General features: G+C 37.6%; 1 protein-coding gene across 1 annotated transcript; it reads left to right on the plus strand.

Annotated features, from left to right (window-relative positions):
• Positions 1–6,019: 6,019 nt before the first annotated feature.
• Positions 6,020–20,441, plus strand: sparcl1 (SPARC-like 1). The gene is made up of 11 exons (XM_065265261.2): positions 6,020–6,155; positions 7,432–7,487; positions 9,358–9,423; positions 10,002–10,949; positions 11,346–11,448; positions 11,950–12,071; positions 12,243–12,363; positions 16,368–16,504; positions 17,578–17,726; positions 19,587–19,735; positions 19,872–20,441. Exons 2-11 carry the CDS (start codon positions 7,434–7,436, stop codon positions 19,898–19,900), a joined length of 1,878 nt encoding a protein of 625 aa, XP_065121333.1. The 5' UTR covers positions 6,020–6,155; positions 7,432–7,433; the 3' UTR covers positions 19,901–20,441.
• The last annotated feature ends 2,216 nt before the right edge of the window (positions 20,442–22,657 follow it).

Consider the following 22,657-nt stretch of genomic DNA (forward strand, 5'->3'; position numbering starts at 1 on the left):
CCGTGAGACGCTCCCAACGGGAGAACCGAGGCCACCCCCCTGCCCGCTACGGTGAGTGGACGACCCCGAGGCATTCTAGGGACTAGAATGCATTGGCGGGGGAGGATGTCACAAGGTGACGATCTTTTGGGCGGAACCGAAAGTCGGGAAACTTTGGTTCCGCCCGGATGTTTCCGCCCAGACCGGGAAGAGGAAACACCGGACATCCGGTAGCATCACGAGGGCTGTAATCAGCGAAATAGAGTGCAGCTGTGGGCGTTTAAGAGAAACGCCGGTTGATTGGAGGATTACAGCACACAGAGGAGTATTTTAGACCAGTGTAAATCACAGTTTGGGTGTCTAGTGTGTGAGTTGAGGTACGGAGCTGTGCTCGTCCGGTACACGTTGGCAGTTGGTTGCACTTTCTCTCTTTCTCTCTCGTAGTTCTCAGTGGATGCTACCGTAAGAGGAAGCCCTGTGGGTAGAAGAAAACACGAGATTGTGACACGCTTGGAGTAACCAAGGAGGAAGGAAACGAAGCAGTTTGTAAACTATTTTCCAAGAGGACCGCTGTGAGTATTGGCTCTGGATTTAACTGAAACATAACTACTAACCTGTGTATTATCGAACGCCTCCAGGAAGGCGGCCCTACCCCTGATCTAGCGTGGTAGGTGAGCCGCAGGAATAAGTGGATTGAGCAGCCGTAGCAGCAGAACCAAAAGCTCCGACCGTAGTACCATCGCCCCCATCCGACCTTAGTGAAGTGGAGGACGTCGGACGCCTTGTGTGTACACTTGTAGTGTGGTGGGTGAGGCTATGTCATTTTGAAAAACCTTTCACGTTGAAGTGGTGCTGTGTATTTGTTGTGGGTTGCTGTGCAAGTGCTGTGTGTCTTGTCAGACGTACCCCGCATCATCCTTCTACTGAGGAGGAGACGGAGAGGCTGACGGTTGTGAGTAACCTTAATTATTGTGTGCTGGGTGCGATTCAAGTGTAAAGTGACGGCGTGGGTTTTGGAAGGCGCCCCGTCTGTGTGTCGACAGTTACAGAGTGTGGCGGTGAAGACTTGGAAGCTGGCAGTGCATGTGTGAGTACCACCTCGAACCTGTATATTGCTATTTTACCTGTGTGTTCTATCTTGTGGCAGAGCGAGAGGCGAAGCAGTTCCGCCGCCCGTGGCCTCTACAAAGGGGCGCCCCTGTCCGGTATTCGATCGGCCTACGGGCATTGAGGATAGGGCAGCGCTCGGCCCGGTGAGACGGTGTGACAGTTCGCCCCCTGCTGATCAGTGCATCCGCCGAGAGGGTTTTTGCCCCCGGCGACCCCTAGGAAAACAATCGTCGTTTGCCTTTCTGTGCAGGCCAGCTGTCGTAAGCCCGCCCTCGTATATTGTCGAACAGAACGCCGTACAACGAACTGTGAACAGCCATACCTGCCCCGAGCTGTAAACAGCAGAGAGGTGAGAAGTATCCAAGTTGCACTAACTGTGTTATTGTGTCCAAGCTGCCTGTAAAGGAAGAGAGAACGAGAGTGAACGTCAGTAGAACGAACTGTGAACAGTCATACCTGCCCGAGCTGTAAACAGCAGAGAGGTGAGAAGTATCCAAGTTGCACTAACTGTGTTATTGGGTCCAAGCTGCCTGTAAAGGAAGAGAGAACGAGAGTGAACGTCAGTAGAACGAACTGTGAACAGTCACACATGCCCCGAGCTGTAAACAGCAGAAAGGTGAGAAGCATCCAAGTTGCACTAACTGTGTTATTGTGTCCAAGCTGCCTGTAAAGGAAGAGAGAACGAGAGTGAACGTCAGTAGAACAAACTGTGGACAGTCCTACACGCCCCGAGCTGGAAGCAGCAGAGAGGTGAGAAGTACCCAAGTTACACTAACTGTGTTGTCGTGTCCAAGCTGTCTGTAAAGGGAGAAAAGAGACGGGAGTGAATGTCCGGAGAGTGACCTGTGGGAAAGAACCATACTTACCAAGAGCTACCAGCAAACCGACCGGTGAGGACGATCCTAGTCCAGGTTACACGAGCCTCTACGTCCCAGTCGAAATCTGTGGAAAGAAACACAAAGTGGAGTGAGAAGTGAAGTATCGGCCAACGTGACACAGGTACCGCAGTTAGAAGGAGAGATAACACCCCAAGTTCACACTATTTTGTCTTTGCCTCCAGGAGAGAAGAGGAGGGCGCCACGGATAGCGGAGTTGGCAGGAGCCTGTGTCCCCTGTCCCCTCTCCCCTTATATCTTGGTCACCAGCCCCTGGAACCCCCGTTGCCCTCTTCCCCCTTCTGCCACTTTTCCGTGCTGTGGTCTGCCTGGAAGGCAGAGAGGCAGCTAGTTTTAATTGCCCCTTTCCCCATTCCCCCAGTTATTTTAAATATTTAAATAAAGTTTGTTTTAATACTTACCTGCTCTCGTGTTGTCTGGTCATTGGGTTTGGCTTTGGGGACCTCCTCGAGGTGGAAGTTGAGAAGGGGCGTGGCGTTAGGTTTAGTAGCCAGCCCCTGGCCGTGACATATATGCAGCATATATGTGCATATAAGCTGCATATAGGTTTCATATATGCACATATATCCACATATAGGTTCTTTCCATGTTGTAAAACAGCGTTTCATTTAACCCCGCTGGGTCAAAATATATTCAAGCCCACCAAAAAAGTTGTTAAGAGCTGCAGACATATTTCAAAACTATGCTATGTTTTAGTCAACAAGACTGATTAATATGACATAGCATTGAATTTGGTACCAACTTAGAAATGGAAAAAACATAAGATGAAAAAATTTGCCACCAAAACACTCTTTCATCAATAACTCTCTGGAAAAACATTACACATTTCCAATAATTTGCGGGAGATCGTCTTTTGGCAGTGTGAAAAAATACCGAAAAAAACCTTGTGCAACAATGTAAACAGTCCGTGTTACAACTAACCCTGAGTTATTTTTTGCCCCAAGCACCCCTACATAAAGCTTTTTGTGTGGTTTCATAATAGTTTTTTTTATGATAATCATACTTTTACGAATTAACTTTATTAACTAACCGAATTTATATAAAGTAACCAATGGGTAAAATACGTAAGAATTCTCGTGAGATCAGGGTGGTAAGGTAACAAACAAAATAAGTGACAATTTACATAAATTATCTAATGGCAACCACTTGGCAAAGATTCACAATTGACATAAACACTAAGCACCTGAGGTGTTTTTATTACCTGCTTTTTGTGCTGGTCAAAGGTTTAAGATCTGACATAATGGGTACAAATACCAGGATGGTGTTTTTGCTTTTTCAAAATAACGTTTTATTCAAAATTGGTAATAACACACATATGTGACCCTTCCTGTAAACACCCAGCTAAAGTATTTTTTGTTATTTAAAAATTGGCAATATTGCAGACAAGCTGAAAGGAGTGGAAGAAGGACAAATTGCAGGTTTCTCTGGGAATGTTAAGGGATAGGTATTTTAACGTCTGCGTTTATCGCAATCTAGTAGAGTATCAGAGAGACAGATTTCTCATCTTTCATAGCTAACAGCTGTCATGAACCTAAGGTGTTGTTTAACACTATTAGCTCTATTTTAAACACACATGCTTAAGCCTTGACAGAGGCTTCAACTAGTATATGTGAGAAGTTTTTATATTACTTTGATGATACAGTAACTTCAGTTAGGCAAAATGTTAGTGTTGATCTTAGTGTGTCTGTACCTGCTGATCCTTTGCATTCAGACGTTTTTGTGGAATTTAAACTTATCTCTCTGTTGTTGCTCTCTCAGGTTGTACACCACATTAAAGGAGAATTTCACCCATAGAAACATTAATCTTTATTGAAAGTGTGTCATATTTGTAGTCGAAATGTAGCATACATTTAGAATTTGGTGCCTATTTGACAGAGAAAAGGGGTGTTTGACTCACTCCCTCAACAAAGATATTGGACTTCCTTCTTTCAATGATGCAAAATGATGATTTTTACATCATTGAAAAAAGGAAGTGCTACACTGAAATCTGTATTTCTCCTGTCTCAGCTGCAACTGAGTAAAAATTATGCATGACCATTCAAAAACATGACTGGGGTTCTAACTATACAAAGCTTAATGCAAATGAGTGAAGTGTCCCTTTAAGCCTACAAACTGTATTTTAGATATTGTTCCTGCTTGGATGCTCAAGGAGGTTTTTAGCACTCTAGGATCGAGTTTACTTACATATTTAAATTTTTGTCTTACTTCTAGTTCTGTCCTGGATGCGTTTAAAAATGCAGTGGTTAGATCTTTACTTAAAACAACAAATCTCATTTCTGTGTTGTCGATATTTAGACCAGTTTCACATCTGTCCTTTATTTCGAAGGTGTTGAAAAAACTTGTTTTTAATCAGTTACAAGTTTTTCTAAAGCAAAACTCTGTTTTTGAGAAATTTCAATCTGGCTTTAGATCACGTCATAGCACTGTCGGCACTGTTAAGGGCCCATAACGATATAGCATTGTCTGTAGATTCTGGGGAATTCAAGGATCTGCTCTTAAATGGTTCAGCTCCTATTTAACAAACCCTTTGTCGTCTGCTCCCCTCTATTGTGGTGTGCCCCAAGGTTCAGTTTTGGGCCCAACCTTGTTTTCTTTATATATATTGTCACCAGGGGCTATAAAAAACAAGTATAATCTGTCATTTCATTGTTATGCAGATGATCTGCAGATTTACCTGCCCATGAAATCAAATGTATTGATTTAAAATGCAAAATTGCATTAAGTTGTGGCTTTCTCTGAATTTCCTTACTTTAAACGAAGACAAAACTGAATGCATTGTTTTTAATAAAAGATGCAAGTCAATAAATTCCAATTTAAGTCTGGGAGCACTGACTTCGTGCACCAAGCAAACTCTTAGAAACTTGGGTGTGATTTTCGATTGCGGCATGAAATAAAGAGATTAGCAATGTGGTAAAAATGGGCTTCTTCCAACCTCACCTGTTTAGTAAAGTTAAGCCTTTTCTTAAAAGGAATGATTTGGAAAAAGCTTTACATGCCTTTATTAGTTCGAAGCTTGATTATTGCAATGCGCTCTGTGCCGGCCTGAGTCAAACATCTCTTTCCCGACTGCAACCCATACAAAATGCTGCTGCTCGCTTTTTAACCAGTACACATAGAAAAGTGTGTAATCACTCCAGCCCTAGCTACTTTGCACTGGCTTCCTGTGCATTTTAGGATTAATTTTAAGATTTTATTGTTTGCTTTTAAAGCTCTAAATGGGCTAGCCCCTGAATATTGGTCTGAGCTTTTAATTCTAATTTAATTATTTTTAATTCATGGGCAAGATCATCTGTTGCGGCCTTCTGATCAACGTATGTTACAGGTCCCTAAGTCGAGGTTTAAACAGTGGGGCGATAGGGTCTTTGCCGTTGTTGACCCTAAACTCTGGAACAAGCTCCCCCCTGACAAGCGTACTGTAACAGATGTTGTACGTTTTAAAACAAAACATAAAACTTATTTGTTTATAATGGCTTTTAATACGAAGTAATGGTACAACTTTTCCGTTTTGATGATTTTAAGTAATTATAGATGTTATATTGTTATATTGTTTTTTATGTTTTATGATTTTGTTGTCTTTTTTCTTTTCTACTTTAATTTGAATATTGTGTTTGAATGTTGTGTTATTTGTACCTAATGTGAGGCACTTTGGACCCCTGGTGGCTGCTGTAAAGTGCTATAGAAATAAAGTTTGATTGATTGATTGAGTTAAAGTTTTCTACAAAAAAATCATCCAACATAATGTAAAGAACATTCTGTAAAAATATATCCTTGATAAGTAAGGCCATGTCAAAGATTGATCAATGTGAAATCAAACTTTGATATTCCTTCCTAGTCTGAAAATAGAATTATAAAACTTTAGCCTGGACTTTACAGACAGGGTCACATATTTAAATGATTCAAATGTATTTTTTTTATAAAATATTAATTCATGAATAAACAAGTTGCAGTCTGTGTTTAAGTTCAACTCAGCAAACCCCTCTCTGTTCCCACCCTCCCTAAAGATTCAGTTGGATGTTTCTCTTTCTATGTCCCATTGCACATAAAGGGCATCTGATGAACTTCAGTGTTGAGAGGGGCAAGAGGCAGAGAGAGGGGCTTTGTACCGACTGTCTTTTTGTATCTCCTGGCAATTTGAAGCTTTCTCATACCATCTCCATCATCGCAGCTCAGGTAGGTCTCCTATGTTTATGTAATGGGAGTTTTGCATTTGTTTACATCACTTATGAAACAATATTGTTATGTAACATTGCAACATTTATCATGCAGTATGCATAATGCATATCATGTTGTCATCAATAAGGATGAAACTTTGTCTGCATTTCAATCTATTGCTATAAAGTAGTGTTTTCAGCGAGAATTTAATCTGTTTATTATTTGTATGTTTTATGAAGGGGTGTCAATGATGAACGACCAGCAATGAAAATGCACAGTGTGATTCACAATGCACAGTGTTAGGTCTCTTTTATAACTTTTATAGTTCTTCATATTTTCTCCATAAACATGAAAGTTACAGACAAAATAAAAGCATTATGGTCAAATATAAATATCAACTTTTGGTATGTGGTATCTGCATGCCATTGCAGCCTGACCGTTGTCTACATCAACATGGGCACATTGTCTCTGTGCAAGCCTAAAGCTTGTGTACTTAGTCAACTCTTTTTCTAGTCCAGTAGCTTCTGATGTTTGCTTTGCCCCTCCGGACTTTGAATGTGACTTTTGAGTGAAGCTCATCTCGCAGGCCCTGTTGCCATGACAACTGAGGCAGCCGATTTATGCTGCGGTGTCATGGTAGGACTATGTCCAGCATACAGATGGACCACTCTGAACTCTCTGTGAGAATGACTGGGAGGGCAATACAGCACATTTTTTGAATCACGACACAAAATGCTGGTCAAATGCCGAGAAATTACCAAGAATGTTAAAGTCCCTGTAAAGTCAGATATTAAATGTGTTTTGAGTTTGTCACATAACAGAAAAATGTGTTATTAACCACCCTACCAAATTTGAATGTTGGAAAATCTAAAAACTAAAATTAGTTATCAAAATCTTGGAAAAATTGACAGCATTCTCTGCTTTCAATCGGTGGGGGCGTGTCCGCTGGCTATGCTGAAACCCCGCCCACTCGTGGCACAGCTTTATTCTTTCAAAAATACCACTACAACCTGAATGGATGATCGCGATTTTGTTAGGGGCGGAGCCATGCACAGTGGCTCAAGTGGGTCATCGAGCCACCGTTTTAGGACTGAACTCAGAAATGGTGAAGAACTGTTTAACATTCTACTCTGCAATCCAGTACTACATAGTTTACAGTCCTTGTTGTGTATTTCATCAATACATTTTTATGTTTAGATGCATTTTTCACGATTACCTTTACAGGGACTTTAATTAATACTGAAATTATGAATTTTGTAATAAATAACAAATGGTGTTGTTGGTCTCTTTCTAGAAATGAAGAACCATCTGCTATTGCTGTGCTTTTTGGTCCCAGCACTGGCTGCATATGTAAGTAATAAATCCAATCTAACATTCAAAACCATAAAACTTTATATCATAAGTCAAACTTCCAAATGCAGTCAAACATAATCCAAAAATAAGTGTCCAAAACCATAACCATATTGAAATATATTTTTTGTACCTTTTTATAATCTAAGGAGTATTTTTACTACAAAGAACCTTTTGTAAAACCGAAAGGTTCTTCAGATGTTAAAGGTTACATCAAAGAATAAATACCAAAGTCCTTTTAGAGTCGTTTATTTCTGATAACAAGCAAAATAAACAAGTAGATTACCTTAGTTCAAATTTCATATCTAAAGTGTTTAAAAAACAACACTGAGCTAATGTTGCTGTGTAAAATGTGTAGGCTTATACAATGTTAACTACAAACCGGCTGCCAAACCTCCCTTTACATAGTGGTGATTCATAATCGCCGTCTCCCACTGTCTGTAGGAAACCAAAACATTTGTTATTTTTGACGAGGTATTTGTTCCAGAGTTCATTCTAGCCACTAGTCAGACCATTAAGCAAACAGAAACCGGAAGTAAAGTTCCGACCTGATGCGTAACCTCGACAACGCATGTGCGTCCGATTAAACCATCTATAGACTCTTAAAAATGAAGGATTCCTGAAATGTTCTTCCTCAGGCTGTATGGTTCCATGAAGAACTTTTAACATCCACAGGACCTATCTGCTGCTAAAAAGTTTCTGTAGACAATACAAGGCTAAGGGGGCGTGCACACCAAAGCATTTATGCCGCGTATATTTTCAATTGTTTCCAATGGAAGTGCAGCGCTTTTCAAAAACGGCAGCAGCTGGCGGGTTTTCCCACGCTCAGCGATGAGCGACAAGAGTTGAAAATTTTTTCAATTTTGGGTGAAATGCTCAGCTCCTCAATGTCACTTCCCACTCGACAGATAATTCCAGTGGGCCCCCAGTTATATGAAATTTACATTTATTTATCATAAATTTTATGGAAAATGTTTAAGAAACATTGATCTAATGTATAAATATTTGTTCAGCTTTTATTCTGATATTGTAAGACCAGGGTCAACAAACAGGGTTTGTTAATTCCAAACACTGCTATTATTACATTCCATGGTACTTGTCGGAATTGAAAAAGTGGTAAACTCACTTTTAAATAGATTAGTGCTGGGCAGTAAATCAATGTCACAGTCCTATGGCGTAAAGGAGGTAATTGTGTAGCTTTAAAATACTAAATGCCTCCCTTAAATCAGTGACTAAATCAAACATAGTCAATGTAGTGTAAATTCTGGACTCAACATTAGTTTCTCATCAGGCTATAGAGGTAAGACAATACATTACAGACTGACAGCCAGGAAATTACAACATCATGAGTGGTTAGCCAGATAACCTCAAACTACTAGCTTGGAAAGAGATTACGACCAGCAATGTATCTGAGACAGACAAACTTGCAGCTAAAGGAAGATTGTTGAGTAATTCTCCTTTAACTCAGAGGTTGGATCATTCAGGGGTGGTTTCCTGAACAGGGATTAGCTTAAGCCAGAACTAGACTTTAGTTTAATTTGGAAATATAACTAGTTTTAAAAAACATGCCTTACTAAAAACATTACTTGTGTGCATTTTGTGGCAAAACAAAGGGGACTGATGTATTTAAAGATATGTCAGTGCAAGTTGTTTTCAGTTTGGACTGCTCTTACATTTATTTTAGTCAAGGACTAGTCTAATCCCTGTCCGAGAATCCGCCCCAAAGTAAATTTAATTTCAAATGCAGAGCTTTAGTAACGTGTTTTCCCAGACTGGCAAGAAAATTTTGACTTCATTGTCGTTGTGAACCAAAACAAAAAGCAAAGTTGTTTCTTATACTCTATTCATTTGTTTTTACATCCTTGTCAAGGCACACAGTAAACCTCATGACAAAAATTTGCATGTTTCCAAACACAACGGCACTCCAGAAAAGCAGGTAATTAAATAAATGTGTGATTTGTAATTTTTACAGTATACAATATTAAAACACAAGACTTCCTCAGATTTTATCCAAAGTTGTGTATTTAATCAACACACTATTTTATAAGTATGTGTGTTCTTTTAAGGGATAGTTCACCCCAAAATGAAAATTCTGTCATCATTTACTCACCCTTATGTTGTTAAAAACCTGTATAAATGTATTTGTTCTGATGAACACAAAATAAGATATTTTGAATTTTTTTATAACCAAACCGTTCGTGGACCCCATTCACTTCCATAGTAGGAATAAAGAATACTATGAAAGAATATGGGGTCCATGAACGGTTTGTTACAAACATTTCCCAAAATATCTTCCTTTGTATTCAGAATAACAAGAAGAAAGAATTTTCATTTTTGGGTGACTATCCCTTTAAAGATCGAACCCATCACATATTGCGTTGCTAGCACAATGCTCTACCAGTTGAGCTACAGTAACAACAAGATCTATAAATATAAAGTTTGTTTGTTTCACAAAAACAGGTTTTCTCTTTCTGTTGCTAAAATTATTTTTACATTTGACTATTATTTTTAAAGCGCAACCCACAGTTAGTGAAGATTAATGAGAGTAAAAGTGAAGTTCTTCCCACGTTTCTGCCTTTTGAGTCCAGCACTCAGGACCTGGAAGATGAGGATGTGAGTGAGGAGAAAGAAAGCCAAGGGGGGCTGAAGCAGGCAAAAGAGATCACAATCTCAGAGGAAGGTAAGCGCAATACCCCTCTGCTCCTCAGTGAGGAGGCACTAACTCAACTCCTGCAGGACTCTGAGGAAGCAGGAGAACCGGTTGAAGATGATGGCAATCCAAGAGAGAGATCAGAAGATCAGAAGGAGACACAGGAAGAGAGTAAGGAACATGGGGAGTCCACAAATAAAGAAATTGAAGACAACAAAGAAGGTACAAATAAGGAAGAGGGTGGCACAGAGATTGACAGCAGTACAGAGTCAGAGATCCCAATCGATTTAGACTATGCATCTGATAGTGATGTCTCAAAACCATTGCCCATTAAGCTCGAGGAGGCCAAAGAGGTAGAAAAACAAGATGTGATCCCCACAGCCATGGACTATGATTCCCAACAATCCAGTAGTGCTGAAAACTCCAAAGAGGACATTTTAGAGGAACAATCTGAGCAGGAAGTGTCAGAGGAACAACAAACACTGGATGAACTGATAGATCCACTTCAAGATTCTGAAAATGACAAAAACAAAGTGGGTGAAAACAAATCAGATCAGAAGAAGCTGGAGGGTGAAAAGGACATCAGTCATTCTGAAAGTATTCCTTCCAAGATGGCAATGAAGGAGAGTATTCACGGAAAAAGCAAAGGCAAGAAGCAGCGGAAGAAGCAGGAGCATGTGAAAGATATGCAGAATGACCAGGCCAGTACAATGAAAGCAAACAATGAAGATGCTCAGAGGAAACATCATGAGAAAGATGTGCACCCCACCGAAAATTCAGTGCCTAAACCAAGAAAGACGAATGGGAAACGGGTATGACTTTGCAAGAATTTCTTTTTAAACAAGGGGCCAGTTCATTGAAAAGCTATCACTGAATTTGCATGTAATGTGTAGTGCAAAATCTTGTTTACTAACCACCCTTAATTTAGTTTAACCAGGAAGTAAATGCACTGGTAAAGCATTGAAAAAACATGCAAATTGTGCCTTATTCATAAAAATGAGCCTGTACACAAAACTGTTCTACTGTAGATATTTATACGATTTCCAAGTGAATAAATTAGTAAAAAACACAGCGAATGGCCCCTAAAAAGTGCAAAACTGAAACACACTCCTATGACAATAAACTTAATGATGCTTTAGTTTCAGAGTGGATAAGGAGGAATTCATTATCAAAGAAAGATTGATGTGTTTGGCTGTGCCTCTTTATAGGCTCACTTGGTTGGGATGAATCCGGTACAGATTAAGGCCTCCATGGAGCTGTATCCTGACATAAGACCCACCCATCGACCCAGCGGACAGGAGGTGCCAGTTGGTGAGTGTTATTTTAGTACTGTATCTCCACAGCCCTGAATTCCTATTGGAATTCTGCTGAGCAGAGTTTTTCCAAACTATTGACCCAACCTGGCTTAAGAAGTCAATGGGAGCCTTAGTCCGTGGTTTGTGCAACAGAACCAAAGGAATGTGGCACTTTTACAGAGAGGTAAGTTCATTATTAGTTATAGCATTCAGGAAAAGTAATTCATAGTTTGGATTTGAGGATACATTTTGAGTACATGAGTTTAGGGCTAAAATGTCACACGTTCACAATTTTCCCTTACGTTTTTTTGTTTGTTTTTTGCAGGAATGTATTAATTATGGAATCACAGAAAACAATGAATTGTGTTTTTATTATTGTATATATTTTACTACAAAATGGTGAAAAGACAAATATATTAAGTCATGACATCAGTGTCTACTTTTAGCAATTTTTTAAATATGATGTCATCACTAATGGGCTGGGACTTAGCAGATGTTCTTTCCTTGTTTGTTCCAGACCTTTGCGAAAACTTTCGCTGTAAACGAGGGAAGACATGCATAATAAACAATGAGAACAAGCCAGTTTGTGTGTGTCAGGAGCCTTCGGCATGTCCTACCAGTATGAATGAATTTGACCATGTAAGTATTTGTTTATTTTTATTTAACTGATTGATGTTTTATTAGAAAGTAGTACAGTGCAGGGGTTTTATACAGCGGTGCACAGGAGTGCAGCTTAATTATGTAAATGAACGTTGGTTAATGAAAAAATAATTATAACAAGCTGCTGATCCTGTGGTATTTTTATTGTAGGTGTGTGGAACGGACAATAAGACATATGACACATCTTGTCAGCTCTTTTCCACCAAGTGTGGTCTTGAGGGGACCAAAAAGGGCCACAGACTTCACCTGGACTACACCGGACCCTGCAAATGTAGGGCACATGCTTATACTGTAAAACTAAGTTTAGCAACTCAATAAGAAAATACAGTGGATAAAATAAGCATCACCATTTTTATTTAATATATGTCTAAATGTGCTACTGACATGAAATTTTCACCAAATGTTGGTAACAACCCATGCAATCCACACATGCAAAGAAATCAAACCATAGATGTTCATAAATTAGGTGTAGTAATGTAAAATTATTGAATTCCGAAGAAAAGGAGGTGAGAAAAGTCATGGAAAGCCAAGATAGTCGGTAATAAAAAAGCAATCCTGCCCGTTGTCATTGTAAATAATAACAGCTTGTTAGGTCGCAACGGTTGGCCTATAAAATATCTCATGATGGGTAAACCCAAACACACAGCAGGGAAACTTTCAATTGGTTTCATAGAAAAAAAATGTGGCCCAGCCAATCACCTAAATTGAATCCAATTGAAAATCTATGGAAAGAACTAAAGATCAGAGGCCCACAGAGCATTCGAGATTTAAAGACGGCGTCTTAAAGCTTTCATCACAAACTAAGGCTTTTGTACCTATTAATAAATACATTTCAGTAAGTGTGTTCAATACTTTTTCCTGTGTCATTTTACATTATTACACATAAGTTCATTTATGGACATCTATGGTTTGATTTCTTTAAATGTGTGGATTGCATTGGATGTTACCAACATCTAAAATTAATGTCAATAGCACCTTTAAAAAATATGTTAACCGAGAAAAATGGTGACGTGTTCAATACTTATTTTACCTGCTTTGACATGAGCTGTAGTGATATACTAGTTATACTGTACAATAGCTGATATATTGTATGTAGTCATAATTTGGATGGTCAATCAGCATTTCAAAGGGTTTTCAATCTAGCTAAATCAAGGAAAATTACTCTAAATCAAGTAATTTTAGCAAAGTCAATTTTAATCATATAAAATGTATTTTCCCAATCACAAAATTGTGGCCAGTGAAAATGCTGAGTGGCTAGTAATTTTGGAAAACCACTAGCCGCTGTGTCTGGCAAGCAAAAAAAGTAAATGTCAAGCCCTGAGTACAAACTACATTATTTGCATTACAACTTCCCTTACGAAAAAGAAGTATACTTCAAGTTAATTTTATTAAGTATACTTAAGTAATGTTGGAGTATAGTTTTAAGTATACTTTATGTAGTAAGTGTACTAACATTTATGTTCTAGTAGTATACTTGTAAGTGTACTGCTTGAATACCGCTTGGGACTAAATTGGCCCACTTTTAGTATATAGAAGTATACTTCTAAGTGTACTATAAGTGTAAGAGTAGTCAACTTTAAGTGTACAACTAGTGCACAATTAGTTCTTCATTTGTACTGCAAGTGAACTCATGAGTATACTAGTAGTTTTCTAGACTTATACTTCAAGTGTGCATGCAAATGTTCTGTTAGTGTACTCTTAGTAAACTAGTAGGTTACTTATTGTGTGCTGCAGGTATACTTCCAAGTGTTCTTTTAATATACTTTCAGTTAACTAGTAGTTTACTAGTCATATACTGAAAGTGTAAATGCAAATGTTCTGTTAGTGTACTCTTAGTAAACTAGTAGGTTACTTATTGTGTGCTGCAGGTATACTTCCAAGTGTTCTTTTAATATACTTTCAGTTAACTAGTAGTTTACTATTCATATACTGAAAGTGTACATGCAAGTGTTCTGTTAGTGTACTCTTAGTAAACTAGTAGGTTACTTATTGTATACTGCTTGTGTAACAAAGCACTTTGACACTGATGATCCATCTGCAGGTGTTTATTAAACACACTCATATTTCAACAGGCAAGGTCAAAAAACAGCAAACACAGCAATGTAAGGCAGGCAAATCTCGTAGTCATGAAACAGGCAAAAGGGTCAGGGCAGGCAACAAACAAACAGTACTCATAAACCAGGTAAAACAGATCAAGATTAATAAATACAGATAGATAAGCAGGCAGGCAAACCGCTCAGCAATGACAGCCGGTACAAATCAAGACTTTGCACTGACTGAATGTTTCCAGAGAGTTTATATAGGCTGTCCAATGAGTTTCAGGTGGCAGACTAATCAGTCCAGGCATGCGGGATTATGGGAAATGGAGTCCAGAACGAAAGTTCAGCCATATATTCAGCCATATATATAGATATATATATACAACCTCAAATCAGAAAAAGTTGGGACACTGTAGAAATTGTGAGTAAAAAAGGAATGGAATAATTTACAAATCTCATAAACTTATATTTTATTCACAATAGAATATAGATAACATATCAAATGTTGAAAGTGAGACATTTTGAAATGTCATACCAAATATTGGCTCAATATGGATTTTATGAGAGCTACACATTCCCAAAAAGTTGGGACAGGTAGCAATAAGAGTATAAAAGTTAAATGTACATATAAGGAACAACTAAAGGACCAATTTGCAACTTAATTGGCAACATGATTGGGTATAAAAAGTGTGGCAGTGTCTCTCAGAAGTCAAGATGGGCAGAGATAGTTTATATTCTATTGTGAATAAAATATAAGTTTATGAGATTGGTAAATTATTCCATTCCTTTTTTACTCACAATTTCTACAGTGTCCCACTGTAGTGTCCCATTATATATATATAATTTTTTTTTATTATTTTTGTTTGATTAGCTCACTGATAGCATACGAAAGATTTAGCTTCAAATTGAAAGTACAATTAAAAGGTACAAGTAAAAAAAATAATACACAGGAACATTGTATTGTACTTTAAGTGCAATATATTTATATTTATAGTATGATGTTAAGTTCACTTAAAGTAAAGCTGAGTAGTAAACTACTAGTTAACTAAAAGTATAGTAAAAGAAAACTTGCAAGTATACCTGCAGCACACAATTAGTAACTTAGTTTACTAAGAGTACACTAACAGAACACTTGCATGTACACTTTCAGTATGAGTACACTAGTTAACTAAAAGTATAGTAAAAGAATACTTGCAAGTATACCTGCAGCACAAAATTAATAACTTACTAGTTTACTAACACTAAAGATTCTCCATAAAGATAATATACATTTGTACACTACATATACTTTCAAAATTTACTTAAAATATACTGTTTCTAAAGGATGCTAAATAATGTATTTTATAAATATGCTGTCAGTGCATTATTATAATGATAACTTTAACAGATAAAGTTTACCTAAAATAAACTTTAAAATAAGTTCAAATTAGTATACTTTAAAAATTGCAAATTGCACAGAACTTTAACTCCAAGTATATTTTTTAAAGTATACTTTTAGAAAATATACTAAATTATAATTATTTTGAAATATGTTAAAAGTTTAATTGTAAGTAAATATGTTGTAAGCATACTTTCAATATATTCAAATATGGTACATTTCTTTCTAAGTATATTTGTAATGTACTATTTAAATTAAGTTAAATATACTTGAAATACAATAAAGTATATTTATTTTTCACCAGGGCTATTCATTTGGCTTTTTGCAGCTTTCTTGATGTAGCTTTCATTGTTGCATTTTTACTTTATACTTTTAAGTATATGTCAGTAAACAAGTATAGGCCAAATATACTTAGACATTCCGGTCAGTATAGGTCAAGTATACTTTAGTACAATTTAAGTATATTTCTGAGAAGTACCTAAAGTACATTTTAGAGAAGTACATAAAAAGTAAACTGAAAGTATACTTTCTTATTTTAAGTTTAAAAGAAGAATACTTATAGCACACTTCAATAAACTTCTTTTTCGTAAGGGTTCCTGTTTATGTCCAGGATTTTTACATGAATCATAGATCTTCACTGTTGTCTTGACTGTGTCAGAGTAAATATTTTTAAAGATTGATTTCATCAGTCACAAAGGTTGCAAATACATTTGTTAAATCTTGTTCAACATGAGCAAGCACTCAAAGATTACAGAAGATTAGATCCTTCAGACATAAATACACCCATCAGATCTTATTTATCGTGTGCTGTGATATGACTTTAATTTTAGCAAAAATTCCTTTTGGTTTTGCTGGCAGTTATTGCACCATGTCTAGAGACCGAGCTTGTTCAGTTTCCTCTGCGCATGCGGGATTGGCTGAAGAATGTACTTCTGCAGCTATATGAGCACGACTCCATTTCTCCTGGCTTTCTCACACCTAAACAAAGAATCAAGGTAAAATGTATTATTAAACTGGAGACATTCTACAAGGGTGAAAGAAAATAAGTGAAAACACAATGTAGTTACTTCAGATGTTAGAGAAATATATGAGGAGCTCAGGTGCAAAACCGCCAAACGCCACCTTCGTCAAAAAATATAGATAATGATATTAACCGAATGCTCTCAGAAGGCATTATACATTTATTAAATACATTCGCTTCAAATTCGCTTAATTTTAGTCTCAGGTCATTCAGAAATACCGGTTGGTTGGCTGAATCCAATAAACGCACATACCGGTAGTTTTTTTTCCAGTAAAGTCCACTGAAGAATTGAATTGAATAAAGGATGGTGCAACATGAATCACATTCAAACTTGAGTCTCTTGGAAAACTTGGACCTCAATACAAATCACAGTACCTCCTTTTCTTTACAAGTGGAGGTTTTTGCCAAAACGCTTGCATGCACTTAAAGGGTTTTGCAGCAAAAGACAGCCATTTGCTAAATACCAGTAAAATGACCAAAGTGACTAAAAGTATTTGTGAAAATAAGGCAGTACTGACTAATAACCTTTTCATTGCCATTAAAGGTGGAGTGCACAATGTTTGAAAAACGCTTTGGAAAAGGGAGTCGGGCCGACTACCAAAACACACTTGTAGCCAAGTAAGGGGCGTGTCTACTAACCGACATCCGAGCTGGGGCTGCGTATGTGTGCGGCGGGTCTATCAAAAGAAGGTCCAGATTTGATTGGGGTAGGGGTGTTTGTTTAGGTGATTTCAAATGTCAACATTGGCTTTCAAACATTGTGCACTTCGCCTTTAAAGTGAAATTACTGAACATAAGGGTAGAGAAAAGTGTCATAAATGTCAGATGCACTTAGAGGGTTTTGCATCTGAACTCCTCATGATTGCTTTAAAAACATCAAATAGATGGTACTTGCTCAATTGGTAGAGGATTGCATTACTTGCACAAATGTCAGGGGTTTGATTCCCAGGAAATAGACATTCTGATAAAATGTACCTCATTTTAATCACTTCTATCAAGTGTCTGCCAAATGTTTAAACGTATACTGAATCTAAATCTGCTTGACAGGTTCAGAAGATCTATGAAGGTGAAAAGCGTCTTCACGCGGGTGATCATCCCATTGAGCTTATACTGAAGGACTTTGATAAAAACTACAACATGTACATTTATCCAGTGCACTGGCAGTTTGCACAAATGGATCAACATCCTTCCGACAGGTGGGATCTGTGTATATTGTTCTCCTGGGAATATTTGACAGTTTATTCTTAACTTTTGCCTTGCTTGCAAATATCTAAACTCACAAAAGTCTGAACTTGCAGTACCAGACTCAGTTTGTTCAACTTTGCAGCTAGTTTTAGATTTTTTTGTCAAGCTGGTTGAAGTCACCAACCTCAATTTGGCCAATAAGAGCCTGGGTGATGGATAGATCTGAAATGCTGGATATATCACAATAATAGCCAATTCCAAAGATTTATTGCCAGATCCAGTGATGTGTTCTTCTTCGAAAGCAATTGCTCTTTTGAGTGTTGTGTACACGAGACAGTCAGTGAAAGGTCTATGGGCAGTTTGTGGGCAAGCTGTCTGAGGCTGAAGCTATTCTAACCCTCACTTATTCATAGAGGAGTTTAAAAAGTATATTTAGGATGTGGTTGAGGGACATTTCCAGCAAAAAAACAGACTCAGTGCCAATATTCAGAGGTTCACTGTTTAGGGTATCATAAACACTGTTTATTTAAACAAAGGTTTAGGGTCACTTGACTGGAATGTTTTTAAGATCTTATAAAACATTTTGATCTGAAGGCATGTGTCTGAATGTCATGCAAAGAAAAATAAAATTGTGCCAACAATTATTTCATTTAAAAAAAATATATATATATTTTTTTAATGAATGACTTGGAGCAAATAATAAGGACAACGTTTAAGATCCCTGAATACAGTACACAGAAATTCCTTCAACACTGTTTAAAAAGCCTCCCCGGGGGAGACCTCAAAAAGGTGGTTAATAAAATAAGTACATTATAGCAAATAGGCAAAGAGTGGTAATGTTAAAGATGCAAAAAATAACAATTTCTGAATACATTTTCTGAATTATTCTGTTCCAATATTGTCATATAGTTTCTAAACAGTTTTCCCAAACACTCTTCAGAGCCGGCGCCAGACCATAACTAACAGGGGGGCACTTGGTTTCCAACGGGGGGGCACGCAATAGCAACATTAACTTGCAAAAACAAGACATTAAAACAACAAATACAGTGCAAGAACACACTCATACAACTGGTACAGACTGTCAGCTCATTTCCCTTATAAAGTGCAAAAGACCACAAACTATGCGCAAAACTATTGAACTTCGACCGCGGCGTGAGCGCAAGCTGAGCTCCGCTGCGCTCGCGCTTTGCTCAACGCAACAACAAACTGCCCTCGCGCGGCGCAAGCCATTGAAATGAATGCATAAAATGCCATAAAATGCCGCGAAAAAACATGTTGCTAGTATCAAGTCACCAATATGTTAAAGACGTAAGACGAGTGAGACGCGGCAATACATCCAATCAGAGAAACTGGTCTATTTTAATTAAAGAAAACATATATCAACTATATTTTCCTCATTTGATTACATTACAAGTCATGAAACATTCAATGTTTAATTTTTTTTAATTATTCTTGATATATATTAAATTAATAAAAAACTTTTAAGGGGGGCACAACAACCTGTTTGGGGGGGCACTGCCCGCGAATGCCCCCCCTTGACGCCGGCCCTGACACTCTTGTCTTTTATTGATCAAACAAGCAAGCAGTTTAATAAGTACCTAGACAATCTTGATTGACCTATTGTTGCTTATGGGTCCTACAAACAAAGAGAGCAAAGTTTAAAGCACAGCAGAGCGATGTTTATAGAGAAACCAACCTGCAAATGACTTATACAGGAAATGTCTTTGGAGATTAAATCAAAAAACAACATACCAAATATTCGCTCACAGTATAGTAGCTTCCCGAACAGTCTATTGCATTTTCTCTTATAAGAGCCATTAAAAAGAAAAAAAATTAAATCATTGTTTTTTTCATTATGCACATTATTCCAGGTACCTCTCTCATTCGGAGTTGGCTCCTCTGCGCGTTCCTCTTGTACCCATGGAGCACTGCACCTCAGTCTTTTTCCAAAAATGTGATGAGGACAAGGACAAGTTAGTCTCCTTCAGGGAGTGGTGCAGCTGCTTTGGCATTAAAGAAGGTAAGCGTTTTCTGAAGGTCTCATTCCAGACAGTTCAAAGTTGCCAGGAAATGTATTATTCATTGACGAAATACACTTTAAATAAATAAAAACTTAATAAACAAGTCTTTCAACCTTCATCCCTTTATTACCACAGAGGATATGGACTCCAATCTGCTATTCTGAACTTTTCTCGAGGGCCTTAACAAGCATCTCTGAGTGAACTGGAAGAAACAAATAGGTTGGTTGAGTCTTTGTTGCAGGAGGCAGAGGTTTATTAAGTCAGACGATACTGTTTTCTTATTTATGTATTAATCAAGGTGAAGGACAAGGATGTCTAAGATCATTAATGCATTACATGCATTGCATATGCCTATTAAAACTTATATTCAGAGTAGTTTGTAAATTATTAACAATTTTTTTGTTGTAGGGTTTTAGGATTTTTGTATGTGTTCCAGTGGGGGAAGAGTTTACACATTATTATAGAGGTTGGAAAACAATGTATAATTTCTAAAGGTGTCTTTGTTGCAGAAGGACAAGCTTGCATATTTATTTCAAGTTTTGTTAATAGTTAAAAGCATAAATCAGGAAAAAAATACTTTTTCCACAGAGCATTTTATATGACAATGATTTTAAACATGTTTTCTGTATGTTACTGTAAAACACTTAATAACACCAATTCTTATTTTTTATTAACACCTGTATTAAAGCTCAATTTCAATATGCATTACACGTTTGATGTCCTCTATCTAACTCATGAATTAATAATATTATGTTAAACTATTTCAGTGCTTTATGTGACTGGAAGGAGTAGTCTGTCTGTGGTAGTAAAAATATACAAAATATTTAAATATGGAAACTTCACATTTTAAAGGCAGACAAGTTAATATCAGATGTTTAATATGATGTTGTGATGTGTAGGTTATAACTATTGCAGTTAAAAGACATTACTACATGAGTGTATCAAAATTCAGTGTTACTGGTGGCGGCTGTAAAGAATGAACACTTTATAATTAACACAGGCATGTTATTTGTTCAGGCTGAACTAAAAATCATTAGATGATCTCAAATAACTTATCAAGTTTTATTTCCACCATTTTAATTACTATTCCAAAAATAATGAAAAATATATGTGTGTGTGTGTGTGTGTGTGTGTGTGTGTATTTATATATATACTTATACACTCACCTAAAGGATTATTGGGAACACCTGTTTAATTTCTTATTATCTAATCCACCAATCGAATGGCAGTTGCTTCAATGCATTTAGGGGTGTGGTCCTGGTCAAGACAATCTCCTGAACTCCAAAGTCCAAACTGAATGTCGGAATGGAAAAAATTTAGATTTAAGCCATTTTGAGCGTGGCATGGTTGTTGGTGCCAGACGGGTCGGTCTGAGTATTTCACAATCTGCTCAGTTACTGGGATTTTCAGGCACAAGCATTTCTAGGGTTTACAAAGAATGGTGTGAAAAGGGAAAAACATCCAGTATGAAGCAGTCCTGTGGGTAAAAATGCCTTGTTGATGCTAGAGGTCAGAGGAGAATGGGCCGACTGATTCAAGCTGATAGAAGAGCAACTTTGACTAAAATAACCACTCGACAACCGAGGTATGCAGCAAAGCATTTGTGAAGCCACAACACGCACAACCGTGAGGCAGATGGGCTACAACAGCAGAAGACCCCACCGGGTACTACTCATCTCCACTACAAATAGGAAAAAAATGCTACAATTTCCCCAAGCTCACCAAAATTGGACAGTTGAAGACTGGAAAAATGTTGCCTGATCTGATGAGTCTCGATGCAGGGTGGTGGCGGTAGTGTAATGGTGTGGGGGATGTTTTCTTGGCACACTTTAGGCATCTTAGTGCCAATTGGGCATCGTTTAAATGCCACAGCCCACCTGAGCATTGGTTTTTCACCATGTCCATCCCTTTATGACCACCATGTACCCATCCTCTGATGGCTACTTCCAGCAGGATAATGCACCATGTCACAAAGCTCGAATCATTTCAAATTGATTTCTTGAACATGATAATGAGTTCACTTTACTAAAATGGCCCCCACAGGCACCAGATCTCAACCCAATCTTTGGGATGTGGTGGAACGGGAGCTTGGAAGTGCATCCCACAAATCTCCATCAACTGCAACATGCTGTCCTATCAATATGGGCCAACATTTATAAAGCATGCTTTCAGCACCTTGTTGAATCAATGCCACGTAGAATTAAGGCAGTTCTGAAGGCGAAAGTGGGTCAAACACAGTATAAGTATGGTGTTCCTAATAATCCTTTAGGCGAGTGTATATACATATCTTAAGGCATTCTTGCTGTTATTAATGATAGATTTTTCGCATATTATTTACTTTTTTAATCAACCCAGCAACCCAGATTAGCATATGAAAAACATAAAAATGTGAATATTTTAAAACTGATACAAAGGATAACCCCTCAAAATCTCCTACATATACCACTGACACATGTTTACAGCTTCCATTTTTTGAGGAGAGGATGATCATGAAAGTTTAACAGTTTAATAGTGCTAAGCTTCACTTATTCAGAACTAAAATAAAAACAGGATTCAGTGTCAGATTATTTTCTTGTCACTGTAATCTCTTTGTTTTTCTTATCTTCTCGATCACTGGCTTTATCTTCTTTTCCTTTCTCTCTACTTATGCCTAATTACAATATCAAGATTTATTTTACAAATAGAATTACAAATGCATTATGTTAACACACTATATGGACAAACATTTTGGGACGCCCACTTCTAATGAACAAGTTAACTACTTCAATCATTTCATTAAGTGCAAATCTTAATTCTAATAGCATATATTGATATTCTAGAGAACTGGGTGCTTCATTTTATATTCAAATTTTATAGAAACAATTTGGGCAGAGCACCTTTTGTATTCCAACAAGGTAATGCCCCTGTATACAGTAGCTGGC

This window comes from Paramisgurnus dabryanus, chromosome 4 (genome assembly GCF_030506205.2).
Source record: "Paramisgurnus dabryanus chromosome 4, PD_genome_1.1, whole genome shotgun sequence".
NCBI classification, from domain to species: domain Eukaryota; kingdom Metazoa; phylum Chordata; class Actinopteri; order Cypriniformes; family Cobitidae; genus Paramisgurnus; species Paramisgurnus dabryanus.

Bases quoted from the DNA above. Each gene is read 5' to 3' on its own strand.
- sparcl1 (XM_065265261.2), top strand. From the start codon at position 7,434: ATGAAGAACCATCTGCTATTGCTGTGCTTTTTGGTCCCAGCACTGGCT. The intron at 11,449-11,949 runs GTGAGTGTTATT...TGTTTGTTCCAG, and splicing joins CGGACAGGAGGTGCCAGTTG to ACCTTTGCGAAAACTTTCGC. The intron at 17,727-19,586 runs GTGGGATCTGTG...ACATTATTCCAG, and splicing joins GATCAACATCCTTCCGACAG to GTACCTCTCTCATTCGGAGT.